Source organism: Paramormyrops kingsleyae, chromosome 13 (genome assembly GCF_048594095.1).
Source record: "Paramormyrops kingsleyae isolate MSU_618 chromosome 13, PKINGS_0.4, whole genome shotgun sequence".
In the NCBI taxonomy this organism is placed as follows: Eukaryota; Metazoa; Chordata; class Actinopteri; order Osteoglossiformes; family Mormyridae; genus Paramormyrops; species Paramormyrops kingsleyae.
In genome coordinates, this window is record NC_132809.1 from 26,417,628 (window position 1) to 26,434,824 (window position 17,197).

General features: G+C 47.4%; 2 protein-coding genes across 4 annotated transcripts; one reads left to right on the top strand and one right to left on the bottom strand.

Moving 5' to 3' along the window:
* The first annotated feature begins 644 nt into the window (after positions 1–644).
* Positions 645–8,916, top strand: adpgk (ADP-dependent glucokinase). 3 transcript variants are annotated; one of them, XM_023838200.2, is made up of 8 exons: positions 645–1,122; positions 1,766–2,016; positions 2,221–2,446; positions 3,402–3,464; positions 4,424–4,544; positions 4,674–4,870; positions 5,037–5,135; positions 6,370–8,916. In XM_023838200.2, exons 2-8 carry the CDS (start codon positions 1,805–1,807, stop codon positions 6,925–6,927), a joined length of 1,476 nt encoding a protein of 491 aa, XP_023693968.1. In that variant the 5' UTR covers positions 645–1,122; positions 1,766–1,804; the 3' UTR covers positions 6,928–8,916. The 3 variants fall into 3 exon arrangements, with proteins under 3 accessions (XP_023693968.1, XP_023693967.1, XP_023693969.1); XM_023838199.2 differs by having other exon boundaries at positions 647–1,122; positions 1,776–2,016; XM_023838201.2 differs by having other exon boundaries at positions 647–1,122; positions 1,776–2,016; positions 6,373–8,916.
* On the bottom strand, positions 8,663–17,059 carry bbs4 (Bardet-Biedl syndrome 4). The gene is made up of 16 exons (XM_072698479.1): positions 16,990–17,059; positions 16,058–16,109; positions 14,469–14,548; positions 14,241–14,304; positions 13,661–13,772; positions 13,344–13,416; positions 13,065–13,118; positions 12,836–12,963; positions 12,204–12,258; positions 11,911–11,979; positions 11,687–11,839; positions 11,427–11,598; positions 11,130–11,199; positions 10,890–11,034; positions 10,602–10,812; positions 8,663–10,034 (listed from the first exon to the last, which is right to left on the bottom strand). Exons 1-16 carry the CDS (start codon positions 17,011–17,013, stop codon positions 9,895–9,897), a joined length of 1,602 nt encoding a protein of 533 aa, XP_072554580.1. The 5' UTR covers positions 17,014–17,059; the 3' UTR covers positions 8,663–9,894.
* Between the last annotated feature and the right edge of the window lie 138 nt (positions 17,060–17,197).

The following is a 17,197-nucleotide window of genomic DNA, read 5'->3' on the forward strand; positions in this document are numbered from 1 at the left end:
CCAAAGTCTGACTCATCATTCTGATAGGAACGCTACAATACTATACAGTCACTACAAATAACAGTGAAATTAAAGTTAGATTATTATGGAAAATGTCTGGCAGAAAAAAAAACAAAAAGTAAAAAAAAAAAAAAAAACAACGGGAAACAACACATACATTTTGGGTCAAGATTACAAAGGGAGCATAAATTGGACTATTCCTCCACACATTCAACGGATCGTGTGACTAGATTTGTGTCTAGCTCATTTAATCAGTGGTTAGTGGAGCAGATCGCCGACATAACTATCTTTCGCCACTTACTGGTGTGCAGGCGTCAGAAAGAGGTAGTAAGTTTACCATATATATAACATGTATAATGTTTGTGATGTTAAAATAAATGTGTGTAGTCAATTTAAGTAACATAAAATAGAAATATAATATATACACTTAATAAAATAAAATAAAAACTTTTTTTTTAGTTAAACATAAAAGAGACTCCACCCACCTACCCCCAGAAGGAAAAAATATTACTGGGCTACGTGTAGAAATGAAATGTTATCAAGACAGCGAACGCACATAGCAGAATAAAGATTACCATCTCTACTCACGACGCGCACGCGGCCGGATATGACGCGGCCGTTTGCCCGCCTCGTCCCGTGAATTTCTCACACATCCTAACGCTTCCGTTGAGGTCTGCTTGCCATGTATAAAGCATCACTTCCAACCTAAAAATTAAGCTTACCCATATGAAATAGCCACACTTGCCACTGTATGTGTTATATTGTCTGGGTGATTACAGAGACCCCCCCCCTTATTCCCTGGAGTGTCATCCCGTCCTGAACACCCGCTTTATCGCGCGGCCAGCTTCCGCGCACCGGCTATATTCACCAACGAGAGTTGCGCAAAGGCTGCGGTCGCCCGGCCGACGGGAGGATGTGCTTTGCGCTGGCGGCGTAGCAACACTTCTGAAATCCGAATACGCCGCAAATCCTCTTCGTGGCAAGGAGCCCCTCGGAAGCCGACGCGGTAGGAGGTGGCTGTGCTCCCCGCTCTCGGTGCACTTTTACGGAAACCGACTCGCTTCTAGCCGAGCTCGACCCGGCCGAGGCCCCAGATAAGGTTCCCAGGACGTCTCTCCTTTGGTAAGTACTCAAAGCTTCTCCCCGGTTCCAAATGTCCGGGTACCTGCTTACCGGCGCCGTTTATTTTAACTATCTGTTTGGCGTCAGTCCGTGTTAGCCAAAGAGCTGGCTGTCGTTATGCGGAAACACTGCTGTATAATACTTGGATAAGCTGTTTAGCTGAACCGAGCATCCCTGTTTTGCGGTTATTAAATATTAAATGATTTATCGGGACAGGTAACATTTATTCAATGAAAGTAGAGTTTCTATAGAGGTAACTAACCCCAAAAATGGAAATAACTATATACGGTAGAGGGACACGTTTACAGTACAGTTTGCAGGTTACATTGGCAAACTGGTGAATGGTGTGTGTAACAGGTAATATGTAACTGTGCCGTGCATGTCCATGCTGTATATCGGAGTGGTTCCTCTTTTTCTTTAAAAACACCACGTATATGAGGAAACTGCACTCAGATTTCCACATGTGCCTCCCCTGTTTTGACAAGTTAAGTTAAGTTCTCCCCAAGCGAGCTCGATGGGCCGAATGGCCTCCTCCTTATGTTCTTATGACAAGCGGCAAGGAAGTCATAGAGCACTTGACCCACTTTGTCTGAATAGCTGTGGGTGGTGCTGGCCATCTCCCTGGCTGGGTGTGACTCTGCAGGTGTGTCTAGGTTTCCCAGAAGCCCACGGGGCGGCAGGCATGTGGAAGAAGGCTTTGGTGGCCGCCTTGCTGGCACTGGTGGCGGGATTCGTGTACCACACTGACCCCACGCTGCCAGAGCACCTGCTGGAGGTACTGTCCCACTCCCTGGCTACCCTGCAGGAAGCCCCCTCTGTGGAGGAGACCATCGCCGTGGCCTGGGAGACCCTGATCACTGCCCCGGGACAGCAGTGGAGCCGAGTAGCTGTGGGGTGCGTGTGCTGGACGGGGAACATTGTGCCTTTAATACCTAATTGTGTATCAAATAACAAGGTGCTTTTGGTGTCACTGAAAATCTGTCGTTTTGTCTTAAATATTAACATAAAAAGGTATCTGTCACATGAGGGTGTGTACAATGCTGATTGATTCAGGTTCACCGACCTGCTGGCTATGCTGTGCCCCCCCCCCCCCCCCAGGGTCAATGCTTGCGTGGATGTGGTCGTCTCTGGCGTGGGTCTGCTCCAGGCACTGGCGGCTGATCCACGGCCCGGCCAGGACCACGATGTGCTGCGCTCCAAGGAGGACCTGAATGAGGCCTTCGCGCACTTCCTGGGGCGGGGCGCAGCCGCCGAGCGCTTCTTCGCGGACCGCGAGGGCTTTCAGAGGATCGCGCGGGCTGCTGCTGAGTACCCCGGGGCCCAGGTAGCACCCTCACACACATCTGTCTCATTGTTGCGCCACGCTGGTAATTATACTGTGGGCTTTCACAATAGGAGCGTAGCTAAATTAACGCAGTGTCTCCTGAGAGCACGGTTTCTGTGTCAAATGTAATTCCACATGTCTGACAGTAATTATGCACACCGGCCCCAGGCCCAGATCTGATAATCTAATCCAGGATCTCCTGAGGTAATCCTCAATGGCTGTGTGCCATTCAAACCAGGCATACTGCACTACAAAGCCTAAAGGCTGGTTCATACTTCTCCGCACGCGTACTAGTGGACGTGTCCACTCTAACGTTTATGACGCATTTGACGTCATGTACCTCCGTGGACGAACACCTGCTGCACTCCAAATTTGTTTCCGGGCACCGGTGCACGAGCAGCTCTGGGCACACTGCGCACGATCGATTCGCTAGCATCCACTTTAAATACCAGCATGGACGCTTTTCACGAGCGTTGGGGTACTTTGCAAACCCTACAGACTATTTACAAGGTAATGAAACTGTTACATACATGTGAATGCTTGTGCATGTGTGTGCAGACTTGTCTCGAATTGAAAATCTCACACCAGCCAGCTGACCAAAGTGAGCTGGCTCTCTGAATTTGTAAAGCATAGAGAAATGGACACAAACCTCACTGCTGTGGTATGTGTGCAGGGAATATCAGAATAATAATGCATTATTATTATTAATATACAGCACGTTATGTGCATGTGCAAAGTATGTGACTTGACAGGAGAACTATGAAAGTTTCCGTGTACGCATACACAGAGTGGATACACTAGTGTTGCACTTGTGCAGAGAAGTATGAACCAGCCTTAAGAATTTACACTCAGTGCCTAAAGTGTAAAGATTTTTACCTGTTCTAGAGTGTCATTTGTAGAGGTGTTTTCTTTAACTGTATGGATTTTTTACTAACTATAGCCTGTCTCTCTCCAGTTTTATGTTGGTGGGAATGCTGCTCTGATTGGTCAGAAATTGGCTACTTACCCTCAACTAACGGTATGTTGGGATCCTTCACCAATTAGAGGAAATTCCTGTTGAATTTTCAAGGTCATTATTTATGGACAGAAATATTGGGACACCTGGCCATTACACCTACTGTACAGGAACTTTTATGACATCCCATTCTAAATTCATAGACATCAGTATGGAGTTGGTTCCCCCCTTGCAGCTATAACAGCTGCCATTCTTCTTTGAAGGCTTTCCACAAGGTTTTTAATTGTGTTTGGGGGAATTTTTGCCCACCCATCCAGAAGAGCATTTGTGAGGTCGGGCAGTGATGGTGGACATGAAGGTCTGGCTCGCAGTCTTCGTTCTAGCTCATCCAAAAGGTTGAAGTCGGGGCTTTGTGTGAGCCAGTCAAGGTCTTCCACACCAAGCTCACCCAACCATGTCTTGAGGTGCTTTCAAACTGCAGGAACCAGGGACTTTTTTTGTGTCCTGCATTCAGTTTTTCCACTTAAAAGTGAACATTATTTTTGTTTTACATTTCCATCATCACAAAATCAGTCGATACTGGTGAAATGTTCAAAACATTGCTGTTTTTTTTTTATATAAAATTTTGTATTGCATTTCAATAATCACATTATGATCTATAATAATAATAGTGACAACAAAACAATGTTGTTGCCATTTGCAACTCAAGAATGTTTGTTTATATACGGTACATATGACAAAATAAAGCAGTGTCAGTTCTGTTCTTAATTTGTGCTTTTCTCTCAAATAAAAGTACTGATAAGAATACGGTTATAAGCACCGGCTCGATAAGCAGTATCGTAAGAGCAGTAGTACTGTTAAAATCTTAAGGATACTCATCCCTAACACTGATCATAGGCCTTTGGATCACCACATGCATTCAGAGAGAACATTTTAAACTCGCCCATTCTGCTAGCATGGAGCTGCCAGCTTGACCAGCGCAGGTGGCTTTTATGAGTGACCCTTGCCCCCATGTGACCCAGGTGCTGCTGTGCGGCCCCATCGGACCAAAGCTCCATGAGCTCCTGGACGAGCAGATCGTGGTCCCACCAACCTCCTTGCAGGAGACAGACGAGTACCACCTCATCCTGGAGTACAAGGCAGGTAGGAGCACATGGGGACGCCATCATGGGACAATCTTGTGACAAGGGGGACTTTACCTGAATGGGAGGGAGGGAGGGGTGCTGTTGAGGTCTGGGTGGGTGAGCAAGCTCCCGTCTTCACACCCTGCAGGTGAGCAATGGGGGCCGGCGCAAGCTCCCCAGGCCAACCGCTTCATCTTCTCCCACGACGTGGCCAACAGCGAGATGAGCCTGCTGGAGACCTTCGTGGCCAGCCTAGAAGAGTTCCAGCCCGACCTGGTGGTGCTGTCCGGCCTGCACATGATGGAGGGCCAGGGCCGTGAGCTGTGGGAGGAACGGCTGAAGGAGGTGGGCGGCAGCCTCCCGCGCGTCCGCTAGTGACGTTAGCGTTAGCAAACCTGGGCCCTGATGCTGGAGCAGACCTCACTGACACAGGGGAGAGGTTACAGTATACAGCGCCGCCCTCTAGGAGCCGGGTGCAATGCCTGACCGTTAGCCCCACTGTGTCTTGCAGGCCGTGGTGGCGATTTCTGACATCCGCAACGAGGTCCCCATCCACCTGGAGCTGGCCAGCATGACGGACCGGGACTATATGAACAGCATCATGCAGGAGGTAAATGTGTATGTTTAACAGAAGGAGTGCCTATAGCCCACACAGGGAAACCCCGATTCTTGCTTCATATGGGAAAGTTTGTGTTCCAGTTCCTCTAGCCCTGATCTGTTGTAGGGCAGTCTGTACTGTGTGATGTTTTCATTTACAAATTCATGTGTTGATGGTGTGGTGGATGATTAAGTTAAACCCTTAGAACCCGACAAACACAAAATGCGTTGATTTTCGCACCCATTAATCCTAGGCTCATAACTTTGGATGGGTATAACGCACAGATATGTCGCATATCCTTGTAATTGAGAGCACTTACGCGATCCGCTCAACCAGTATGCAATGTTGGGCGCCAAGAGTAATCCTGTGTGCAATGATGCATATATTTTAAACATTTTCCACCAAAATGCACCCCTAATAATCCATAAAACATTGATCTTATTTACATTAGACAGAAAACAAAACGCAAATTCACTTGTGCAGTGATCCACGTACTGCCCTTCTGGGAAATGACAAAATGCAAAATTCTGTTTATTAGGAAGACAATTACTTGATATTTTTGTAATGTTTATTCACAATAGTTTGTATATGTACGTCTGATGTCAAGCTCCGTCAAAACTGTTGAAATAGAACGCACCCATCGTGTAATTGGAACACCTCCCACATGTAAACACAATGACGTGCTACGGAGTTTGTTGTTTGAGGCAAAAATGACGACTTGGTTTCATTCTCAAATTTCACTTTACCAATCATAGCATATGAAGACAGAAAAATAATAGCAATAAACATTTAGCATTAGACTCTAAAACTCTTATGTCTGTGTTTATCCATTGAATCATAAACTAGCTAATGCTTTTCTATTTCAATTTCTTTCAGATGTGATATATATATAGCTTTATAACATCATGCCATGCAGTAAGCCTAAAATCAAAGGGATAGAAAAAGGCTCAAAAATGAACTTAAGTTCTCACTGGCTTGTAATTTGTACTGTAAGGTCCTGAGTTCTAATAGTAGATTGAGTCTTTCTGTAATAATCACTCCTGGGTGGATGGTGTCTTAAGCACTGTTCGGCACTGTGACATCTGACAGTAGGGGGACATGTTTTTGTAATGAGCACTGTACAGTGCTGTGTTCTGCTGAATGGGGAGGGGTGTCCTTTTGTAATGACCACTGTACAGTGCTGTGTTCTGCTGAATGGGGGGGTGTCCTTTTGTAATGACCACTGAACGGTGCTGTGTTCTGTTAGCAGGTCATGCCCATCGTGAACTCCATCGGACTGAACGAGCAGGAGCTCCTCTTCCTTTCCCAGGCGGGTTCTGGGCCCCATTCCCAGTTGGCATCCTGGAACAGCGTTCCCGACGTGGGCCAGGTCAGCGACATCCTGCTTTGGCTCCTGGAGACGCACGGACGCACGGATCCTGAGTCGGAGGCCGACCTCAGCCGGGTGCACTTCCACACGCTGGCCTACCACATCCTGGCCACGGTGGACGGCCACTGGGCCAATCAGGAGGCAGCGGTGGCGGCGGGGGCCCGGGTGGCCAGCACGCAGGCCTGCGGGGTGCAGCAGGTCGACGCCTCGCGGGTGCGGCTGCGGGCGCCGCTGCGCTTCCACGGCTCCCACGCTGAGCCAGGCGAGAGCCTGGCACTGGATCCCCGGCGGCCAGTCACTGTGTGGCACCGGCGGAACGTCACCTTCCACCTCAGCCCTGTGCTGGTATGTCAGCAGCCACTGCGGACCGTGGGCCTGGGCGATGCCATCTCAGCGGAGGGGCTCCTGTTCTCTGTCATGCTCCGGCGGCAGTAGTGGCCTGGGAAGTCCCGCCCCCACCTTGTTCAGGGCCGTTGTCTGGGAGACGCTGTTCTGTTGGGCACAGGGCTTGTAGGCCAGACCCCCCTCCCCCCCCCCCAAAAAAAAAACTCCACGCAGTAGGTTTGTTTACTTCTAACGACTGATCCTGTTGACCTCGTTTGAAATGAGTACTTGAGAAGTGTCATAATAACCTGCAGGAAATCACCGCTCCAGCTGCTACTGAGGTCTCGCGTCCAACGGCCGTGAGCTTGCCGTTTAACCATCGATCTGATAGTCTTGTTATCAATTGGCCGCACCTGCCAGGCATTAGAGAGAGCCCTGGGCCAGCCAGCACTCACATTAGCGTCCGATGGTAAAGGATGGCTGCAGAAAGCCTGCATGAGGAATACAGTGGTAGTGGCCCGTTAGTGAGATGGGCGTGAGCACGCTCCTGATGGAACCGGACACAGCCGGTCAGAGCGGCAGTGCGTGACACTGAGACCCGGGTCTTAAATTACAGTGAACCTGCAGTAACAAAACACAACTGTGCATCTCATACTTGAAAAGAATGTGCCCCCACCCAAGTCTTATGCTTGCTGTCATTCAATATGATTGGCAGGTAATTCGTTTCCTTAAGCATGTGACATTTTTATCCCCACCTTATTTCATTATTCAGGGACTTTTATTTTGATTGTTGCTTTTCTGTGTGTTACTGAATGTGTGATTAGTTTCCATACCTTTTTCTTTTTCCGAGATATACTAAAATAGGTTTACATGCATTGGTCTTATCACAACCAGTTTTGAAATGTAGAGTTACTTTTATGACGTTCTAAGTATGGCAGTTACTACAGTCCTCCACTGATAGAGGGCAGCACTCCTAGATTACTGGTGAGAAATGGCAGGTTTGCTGAGCAGTGGAGCCTGAGCCAGTGGGAGGAGACCTTCCCACTCCACAGCATCTGATAGGCTACAGAGAATCATGATTTTTTATTTTTTTTTTTAATGTAAATATCAATACAGGTGTTGGATAGCTTCAGACATACTTTTAGAACTCGAATTGAAGTTCTTTTCATCATTTAACATTATTTGACTTTAATTTCAAAGTACATGTCTTAATTTTTTTCCATCAAAGTGCTTTCCTGTTTGAATGAGACGTTGAATGAGTTGCTAAGCTAGAAAGTGACTCCACCGTTAATATTTTCTTTTTCTTTTTGGATACTCATTTCTGTACATAGCAGCACAGTTGTGGGATATGTGGGGTAGGGTTATAATTATACAGCCACTTTTAAGAATTAATGGATAATCAACACAAATAGCTACAGGAAGATCCATATTAAACTGCAAAGCTGAAAGAGATTATGTGACAACTATACAGCCATTTTTAATTATCAATGAATCAATGCAAATAGCTACAGATCCAGATTAAAACTTTTGATATAGCATCTTATAGAATGACACACAAATCCACTGGAAGTAAAGAACAGCCCATGTAATCAATGAATATGATTATAACAAAGCATAAGGGAAAACTGGCTTTGATTTTACTGATTTTGAGATTAGAAGACAAGTTCTTACTAACAGATAGTGCTGGCTGCTACAGTGGCAGGATAAATATGGCCAGTCTTTTACTCCTCTCAGTCCTTGTTAACTCAAATTACCCAGTTAAGTGAAGGCTGTTATTCATAGATGCCTAGATGAGATTGGCACATGAAGATGTGTTCCGCTCTAATCAGTAACTAGGGTCAACACGTTCTGCAAGTAGTTATTTTATTATGAGCAGAGTTAACAGCATCAGCAGGATGATGATAAACAAGAACCAAGTCTGGGTTCACAGAGCAATGTTTCACAGTATGCAGCACATCTCAAAACAGACGTGTATCATGATGCTAGACTGAGTGATAAAAGCCAGGAATCTTCTATGTCGACTGCCTTAGTCTGCTGTCTTTTTATATGAATAACCAAGCTTATGTTTCTCAATAAACCAGCTTCGTTTTCAATTTAAAACTGTTGTCTTGCTAGATGTTATTGTGTCACATTGCGTGACATCTGCATCCACACAGATGTGTTTGTGTCACATGATCGTATGCAGTTAAGGTTTAGCACTATGGAACGCATCATAACCTGCTGTACTGCCAGGAAACCAACTACACAACAAACATTTCATAATTTTTAAAATATCTTGATTTTAAATGGTTTACTTTGAAAGCAATCATTTTATATATTTACCTTATAAGGGAAACAGTTTATGTTTATGTACAAAAGCGATAAACCGATATTTCTGTCTCTGTTTAGCATGTATCAAAACACTTTACATTCCTGAATACAGATTGCTTGGAGGAATAAAACTGCACATGGTGCACTTTCAGACTTCACAATAGTTAATCGTAGTTATCTGAATGCTAATAAGATCTCTGTTTAGGACTTTGCTTCACGGTCCTGCTCGTGAGACTGGATTTAGCAAATTAGCATTCTCACTCTAAGCTTTTGCTCCTAAAATGCGATTTAAATAACCAAAGCAAAACAAGCTGAGCTTGGCCGGAACTACAATAGCTCATTAATCAGTGTCACAAACACTCACACTGATGCCAGCTTACAGCTTTTCACGTTTCAGAAAAACACGACTGAATACTAAACGATACAAGTGTGATAAAGCTGTAATCATACACAAGCAGCGCTGAATCCAGGCCAGGGTCTGCCTCACACTATCTACACGAGTTTCCTGTGCATCTCCTGTCCTGTCTGCGTGTGGGTACGTAACTGCGGGCCCCTAAAGTGCTGTGTGCCAGCCAGCCCAGCCAGGGGTGGGTGGGCCTGAGCCAGAACCTACAGGAGGCTGTTTTCCAGAAAGCCTCCAACACGGATTCCCAAAAGCTCAACATAGTGGGCACCCTGCGTAAATCAGTTGCTACTGACAGTGAAAACACATCTGTAGTGTTGAGCACATGCTGCCAGTAGGGGGCAGCGGTGGTGAGGATGGGGGGGTTACTCGGCCACCGCCTTGGGCTTGCTCACCGGCTTCTTCTTCAGTTTGGGGTCCTCAGGGGGGCCAGGGGGCTCTGAGGGTGGAGGCGGAGCGTCCTCTATGTCTGGCTCCGGGTCCTCAGGCTCACTTGGGGAGGTGCCTGAGAGAGAATGGGGGCACCGTTATATGGTACCTCATAGATGGTAAATGGACTGCATTTATATAGCGCTTTTCTACTCCAACAAGTACTCAAAGCGCTATACAACTCATGCTCACACACTCACCCATCCACACACACATTCATACACCGGTGGCAGAGGCTGCCATGCACGCCAACCTGCACACCGGGAGCAATTTGGGGTTCAGTGTCTTGCTCAAGGACACTTTGATGGGGACAGGAGGAACCAGGGCTCGAACCTGCAACCCTCGAGTTGCCGAACGATAGCACTACCTCCTGTGCCACCATCTTCCCCAAAATGAGATTAGTGGCATTTAACCTGAAGATGATACAGTACCTCATGGATTTTGCTCCCAGAGATTGAGTACAGGTGCAGTGTTCCTCCACAAAATATTCATCTACAGTCTCACAAAGGTCAGCTTGGGGCAGTAGCGTGCATGGTCATTAACCTCCAAGTGATGGACCCAGAAGCTAAAGCAGCCCGACTGATCATGAGCATTAATGCAGTGGCAGGTGGATACATAGTGTTTCACACCCCCCCCCACCTACCTGCAGAGAGCTGCATGCTCTTGCTGTAACTGGCAGCTGAGGACATGGCCTGACCCAGGGCCTGGTTGGTGCCCAGAGGCTGCTGGGACGTCCCCGTTTTGGCGGAGGCTGCGGGCCGCTGCCTGGGCTTTCTGTCCTTGGACGGCCTTGTCCATGAGACCCCGTCGCCTACCTGCAGCGCTGCCCCCATCCTCTGCGCCATGTCCACCAGCTGGCAGACAATAGGGTGGCAATGGGCATTGGGGAACATGCTAGCACTCCCACAGAAAGGGACGCAGGAGATCCTACCTCCGGGTCAAACTCCGGGTTGCTGCTACTCTCCTGCAAGCTGCTGACCTTCCTCTCCATCTCCTGGTACTGCTGAAGGGCACCTGCTTTGTCTCCCTGGTTGTACAGCAGGATGGCAAAGTTCAGATTCACCAAGGGGTTGGACCTGCAGGCAAGGAAAAAAAAATATTTGGTGATGGATAAAATGATGGATGGAAAGGTCCAGAAGATCCACCCCATTACCCGTCGCCAGACACCTACTTATCAAAGGCCACGGCCTGCTCGTATGATCGCTTGGCGTTCTCCACGTCGTCGAGATTGGTCAGCGCCACTGTTTCACACGCAAAAATACGCACGGTCAGGATTTCATGGTGGATGCATGCGGTTTCTTCAAATTAAACCCACATATTTCAAACAAGAAAAGCAATTGCTGTCTGAGGTTCCGGCAGCAAAGCCTTGCGAAAGTGGTACAATGGACGCAATTGTGAGAGTGTATGAAGTGGAGCAGTGTGCTGTGAGCATGTATAAACGTGTATAGGGCTTAGCGGAACATGATACCGGCCAGCAGCATGTAGAGCTCGCCCATGCGGGGCTGCAGGCTCACGGCGGCGCTCAGGAACTGGAACGCGGAGGCGTACTGCTGCATGGTCAGGTGCACTAGGCCCAGGTTGTACAGGATTTTCCAATCAAACGGTGCCAAGTAGTTGGCCCTCTTCAGGCAGCTGATGGCCTGTGTGGGGAAAACAGGGGGTCTTTGGTTCTTCACCTCCATGGGGTGTGGACAGCGCACCCCCCCCCACAGGCCGGGAAACACTTACCGCCACATATTTCTTTTTGCCAAAGAAGCACATGCCGATGTTGTTCCACAGTGGCGGGCTCTCAGGCATGGCGCTGGCTGCCACGCGATACTTATTTAAGGCCACGTCAAAGTCACCGTGCGTCTGCATCATGCTTCCAGCGGCCAGAATGGCCTGGGAAGGAATGGGATCATCACCATCAGCCCCCGTCACCCCAAGGGACAGGAACACGCTGATCCACTCACCTTGTAGTTGTTGGGATCGTAGGTCAGGGCGTTCCCCAAGTGCTCAAAAGCCTTCTGGTAGGTTCCATTCTGCAGAAAAAAGGTCAGGCACTTCTACTTAAGTAAAAAACACCTTTAATTAGCATACTCTATCACCATCCACCTCTATGTTATTATGCCAAATTAGAAAACAGCACGAAGAACAATGTTCCCCCCAGGGCTACATCCCAGAATGTCAGGTTATAGATCCAGGTCTTTAGTTACTGCGCCACCTGCTGGAATTCAGCTGTCCTGCCTAGACCTGGCAGACTTGCCTGCATATAGAGGAGTCCAAGAGTTGTCAGAAGCTCCGTGTTCTCCGGGGAAAACCTACACAGGGGAGATACGGGTGGGATTAAGGTTCCAGCTCTCATTCACACATATGCAGCGTAACAACAAACTGCCTGACACCACAAATTCACAAACGGGATAATAAAGTAGTTTAGTTTTTAATTATTCTGATATTAGTAATTAATGATAACTCAAGGGGATGATCAACCTAAAAAATATCTGTTACTGAAGTGTGAGATGGCAGTGTTTAAACACAGCAGGGTGTCTCATTAAAAAATCCATCACTGCTGGGCAACCTTATTAATTTATCTTCACCATGGGAGGCCGGTGGTAATGAGGGCTTCACGAAGGCATTAAACAGCTCCTCCTATACAAAGCCCTCTTATGAAGGCCTAAAATGAGCCTTTTCATGGCCCCGGTAAGTAACCTTTGGCTGCGTTAAACAGGATGAGAAGAGAAGAGGAGAATACTGCAACCTATATTTAGGACCATGAAAAACTGCCTTGCAGTCAGAAAATATTTCCTCATTGGCCATCTAAAAATGACTGACAGATGCTCCATCCAATGGCACACCATCCTGACTGAGCTGTATGGAGAGTCCAAAAGACACACTTACTCTACAGCCTTTCTGTACACCTCAATGGCCTTCTCCATCTCGCCCTCCAGGAGGAATATCTTCCCCAGCATAATGAAGGTCAGGTCATGCTTGTTCAAGTCCAAGGCAATATTCAGCTGCTTCTCAGCCTGGTTAGATAGCCAATGAATGGAGATATCATTCAAGAATGAAGTCAAGGGACATGAAGAGCCCCACAGCACACGGGACTGGATACGACATGCACACTTACATTTCTGAAGTCTTTGGTATACATGTAGCACACAGCCAGATTGTGGCTGATCTCCTGCAGGGAGAGGAACATCAGGAAGGACATATGGATGGATCTCAGCACAGGAAAACCAACATGGAAGGATTGGCAAAACTCAGATTAACCCCCCTCCCTGACTGAGTCAGCACTGTCCACTCCCACTAAGGCAACAGGCGCACACACACATAGAGAGTCACCTCTAAATCTAAACCTGCACACCAAACACTGCCCCCAGCGTGATGACAGCATATGAGGTCTTACCCAGTCCTTCTGGTTGAGTCGGGCTGCTTCGTTGTACACCTCAATGGAGGCCTTGTGCTTCCCCAGCAAGAAGCTGCCGGAAAATAACGGGGTGGGGGGGGGGGGCAGTCAGGTGTTTCTGAGGCGGGAGAGACATACGTCTCACGTTCACGCTGACCTCATTTCCCAGACTTACACATGCAGACTGATCTGCATTCAGGACAGACCGTCGGTTCGATGGCTGTAAAATGAGGATCATACAAACGCTGGCACCCCTCCCCCGTGACGGGTACAGCATTAAAGCCCACTGCGACAGGAGCGGGTCCGGGGCTACTCACAGCGAGCGGGCCACCTGTTTCAGGTTGTCGGCGTTGTGGGGGTTCAGCACGGCGCAGCTCTGAAACAGCTCCAGGGACTGCTGGATCTCCCCCTCCAGGCGCAGGATGAGAGCTGGGCCAGCATAAAGAAGGGGGGGGGGGGTCACTGTAGGAAACTGAACACCCCCTCTACACCTGGTGGGGGAGGGTCTCACAGGCTGCGGAACTCCATAAAGGAAGGGTATGAGTTATGTGACCTTGAAGGTAGAATTTAGAATTAGAATTTGGTGATCAGTGGTCATTGCTGATACACCACAGCACAACAACAAAATGTGTCCTCTGCATTTAACCCATATGTGACATTGTGACTTAGCAGGGGGCAGCTAATTCAGCGCTGGGGAGCAGTGCTTGGGGGCAGGACCTTGCTCAGGGTACCGCAGTGGTACCTTGCTGGTCGGGGATTCGAACCTGCAATTTTTCAATTACAAATGCGCTTCCCTGACCATTGAGCCACCACTGCTCACCAGCTGTACTGCTCTTAGACTCCAGCCACCAGAGGTGGGGTACATTTGACCCTTCAGAACGCCGGGAAGGCACATACCTTGAACATAAATAGCATATTCACACATTCCCTGGGTCTCCTGCAGCTGCTCTCTGATTATCGCCTGTGTGGAGGGAAGAACATCCTGTGAGGCGAGTGGCGCAGCCAAAATGGGTCCAGGGGTGTGTGTGTGTGTGTGTGTGTGTGTGTGTGTGTGTGTGTGGGTGGCTATGGCACCTTGGAGGGGCTCTCCTGTCACCTCTACACGGGGGGGGGGGGTGGGCTCACCTTGCAGGTCTCGTAGTCTTTGCGGATGTAATGCAGGTGGATGAGCCAGTTCCTGCGTTCCAGGATGGGCAGCTCTGGAGCTGGGGTAAGGTCAAAGGTCAGGTCAAATCAAAGACAGCAAGCCAGCATCTGGGCTCCTCAGACGAAGACGGGTCGAGCTAAATGTCCATACCAGCCCCCCAGCCAACAGGGGCATTCTACTACTGAGTACCCATATTTAGATTTATTTATTTTCACACATGATTTTATCCAAAGAGATATAAATTTAAGTTGGGTCAGACAACCCTTGGAGCAACTGGGACTTAAGGGCCTGTAATGGTGAAATCTCTCTGCTGACCAGGGGATTTGAACCAGCAAGCAATCGATCACACTAACTTGCTGACCCACATACTGTCTGAACTGAAAGTGACAATTAATAAAGTTTCTGCCATAATCCTGAAAATCAGCACCAGGGAGCAAGTCACAGCCCACTGGCTGGAGGGGAAGAGGGATCAAGCTTTGACGATAACACTTATTAACATGGGCAACAACAGCCAGTCTGGGTAAGATGTTCTTCTGGTTGTCAAGACAACCAGTAGGGTTCAGCGCAGAGTGTTTGTAAGAGCAACTGCAGACGGGCAGGATGACAGATCAAGGAAATTCACACATGACAGCATCGTCGCTAGCAGCACGGCGCGGAAACAAGATCACTCTCAGCAAAGTTTTCCTCCCCATAAAAGAGGGAGTCTGGCCTCCAGCCCCCGCAAACAAAGCGGCTTTCGCGTCCTCGCATGGCACAGTTGGCAAGTCGCAGATCCGCTTTCTCACAGCAGGGGGCGAGGAAGAGTCGCCTTTCATCCCCGACCAAAGCTGTCTCAGCGACAGATCTTACGGCTTCCTTTGTGTTCTTCGGATCAGACTTAAAGCTGCTCTATTTCTGGAAGAGTTCCATACACACCCTCTCCCCATGCCTGCTTCGATCTCCACCCCCAAATCAAAAGGCAGAACCATACATCCCACACAAGACCCCATCCTTCATAAAACAGAACTCCCATCAACCAGCAGGTATGTGCACCTGAGCCCAGCCTGGTAGGACGCATCATTCACATGCTGTGGACATCTAATTCAGTGTGGACTGAACACCAAAAAGGAGAGATCACACAAACTCTGGCACAACACACTGATCCAGCACACAATCCAGTCTCAACAAAGTTTAATAATAAATAAAGGGGATAATGCAATAAAGATATGAAGCCAAAGCTACGCATAGATTCAGGCTCATTATTTTTTTTGCAAAATCAGAGACTAAGGGCGCCATCTTCAGGAAGGGTGTCATATTTCTGGAAATCCCACAAATTTCTATTCTGCATTTGTACAATATGTAATTGAATGCAAAGAAACTCCCTGAAAATAATTATATAATGATTAGAAAATAACTGTAAATGGAGTCTCAGGTACTGCATTTTAAAATCTGACACAGGTGAAATTCATAGCACAATCTCATCTCAAATTACCTTTCATTTGAATTCAATAAAAATGCAGTGGATCTTAAGCTCTAAAATACACAGTCGTGCTGTCAGATGCTGACCACATTCTTGGGGCAAACTCACCTTTCTTTGGGTGGCTCTTCTTGCTGTCCATAGCCAGAGAGGATACAGTATCCTGGAAAAGATCAGCAGATGTGTTTGAAACCATTCCCAAGGTTGGGAGACCCAACCTACAGAAAGTTTAAAAAGTCCATTAGGGTAGCACAGCTGGGTTCCATTCAGGTAAATCACTGTGAATACCACGTGACCACGTTAACTGTATTACCGCATTGAAGTGTGTGTGCTGTGTTTGAGTTGACAATAATGTGCTGGGGTTTGCCTGGACTAGACAATGTCCTAATATGCATAAACACGTCCAGAGCCTGTCTTCGAGTGCAGTAGGTTACACGGTGGTGAAGGCACTGTACCTATAATTTCAATTAAATAGACCGAGCGTAGATTAATACAATCCTCTTAGCCTGGAAAGCCAGAATGTACATCTTTTTTCAAAGAAACAATGAGATTCATTTTTCTGGACGCCATATAACGTGGGAATCAGTAATTCAATTTTGTAAATATCATTTAAGTTTCCAGCTTGTCAGCTCTTTACTGAAAGATCGATCACACTTCATACTGTTATTTTTTTTTTTTTTTTTAAAAATAGCTAAAGACACAATAAAGCTGAAAAATCAATGCACCTAAAACACGCAGTCTACAAAGGCAGCACCCTTCATATTCCGACCTGGCTGAACATAAGTGCAACTTACTAACCTAAAAACAATTTCATCTCTGTTTCAAGCTGAGGTACACGTTGAAACAGCCCTGAATAAGCTAATACTAGGTATATAAAAGCTTACTTGCTTTAGCCTGTGGCCTTAATAAAACATAAAGTACATATGAATGTGTGTCGGTGGCACCTTGAGACTGGCGGGCAAGCTAAGCATGAAAACGCAAAATATTTATCTATGCACGATTAGACCGCCGCACACTGGATGCGGCGCTTTTCTGAGTCTTACCGTTCGAGGCTTCTCCTCCGCCATTTTCCAGGGGATGAAAACAGGAAGTTGTCGGCTGGTTTCCAAGGTAACCTGCACTACGGCCCGCGAGTTCCGGTAAAGGTCGTCCCAATGTGTATTTGGCGAAAGGTTCAAATGTAAAAGTACTTTATGAGTTGAAAGTTTGTAGTTTTCTAACCCTGAAATACGGATGCCAGTTAAAACAAAT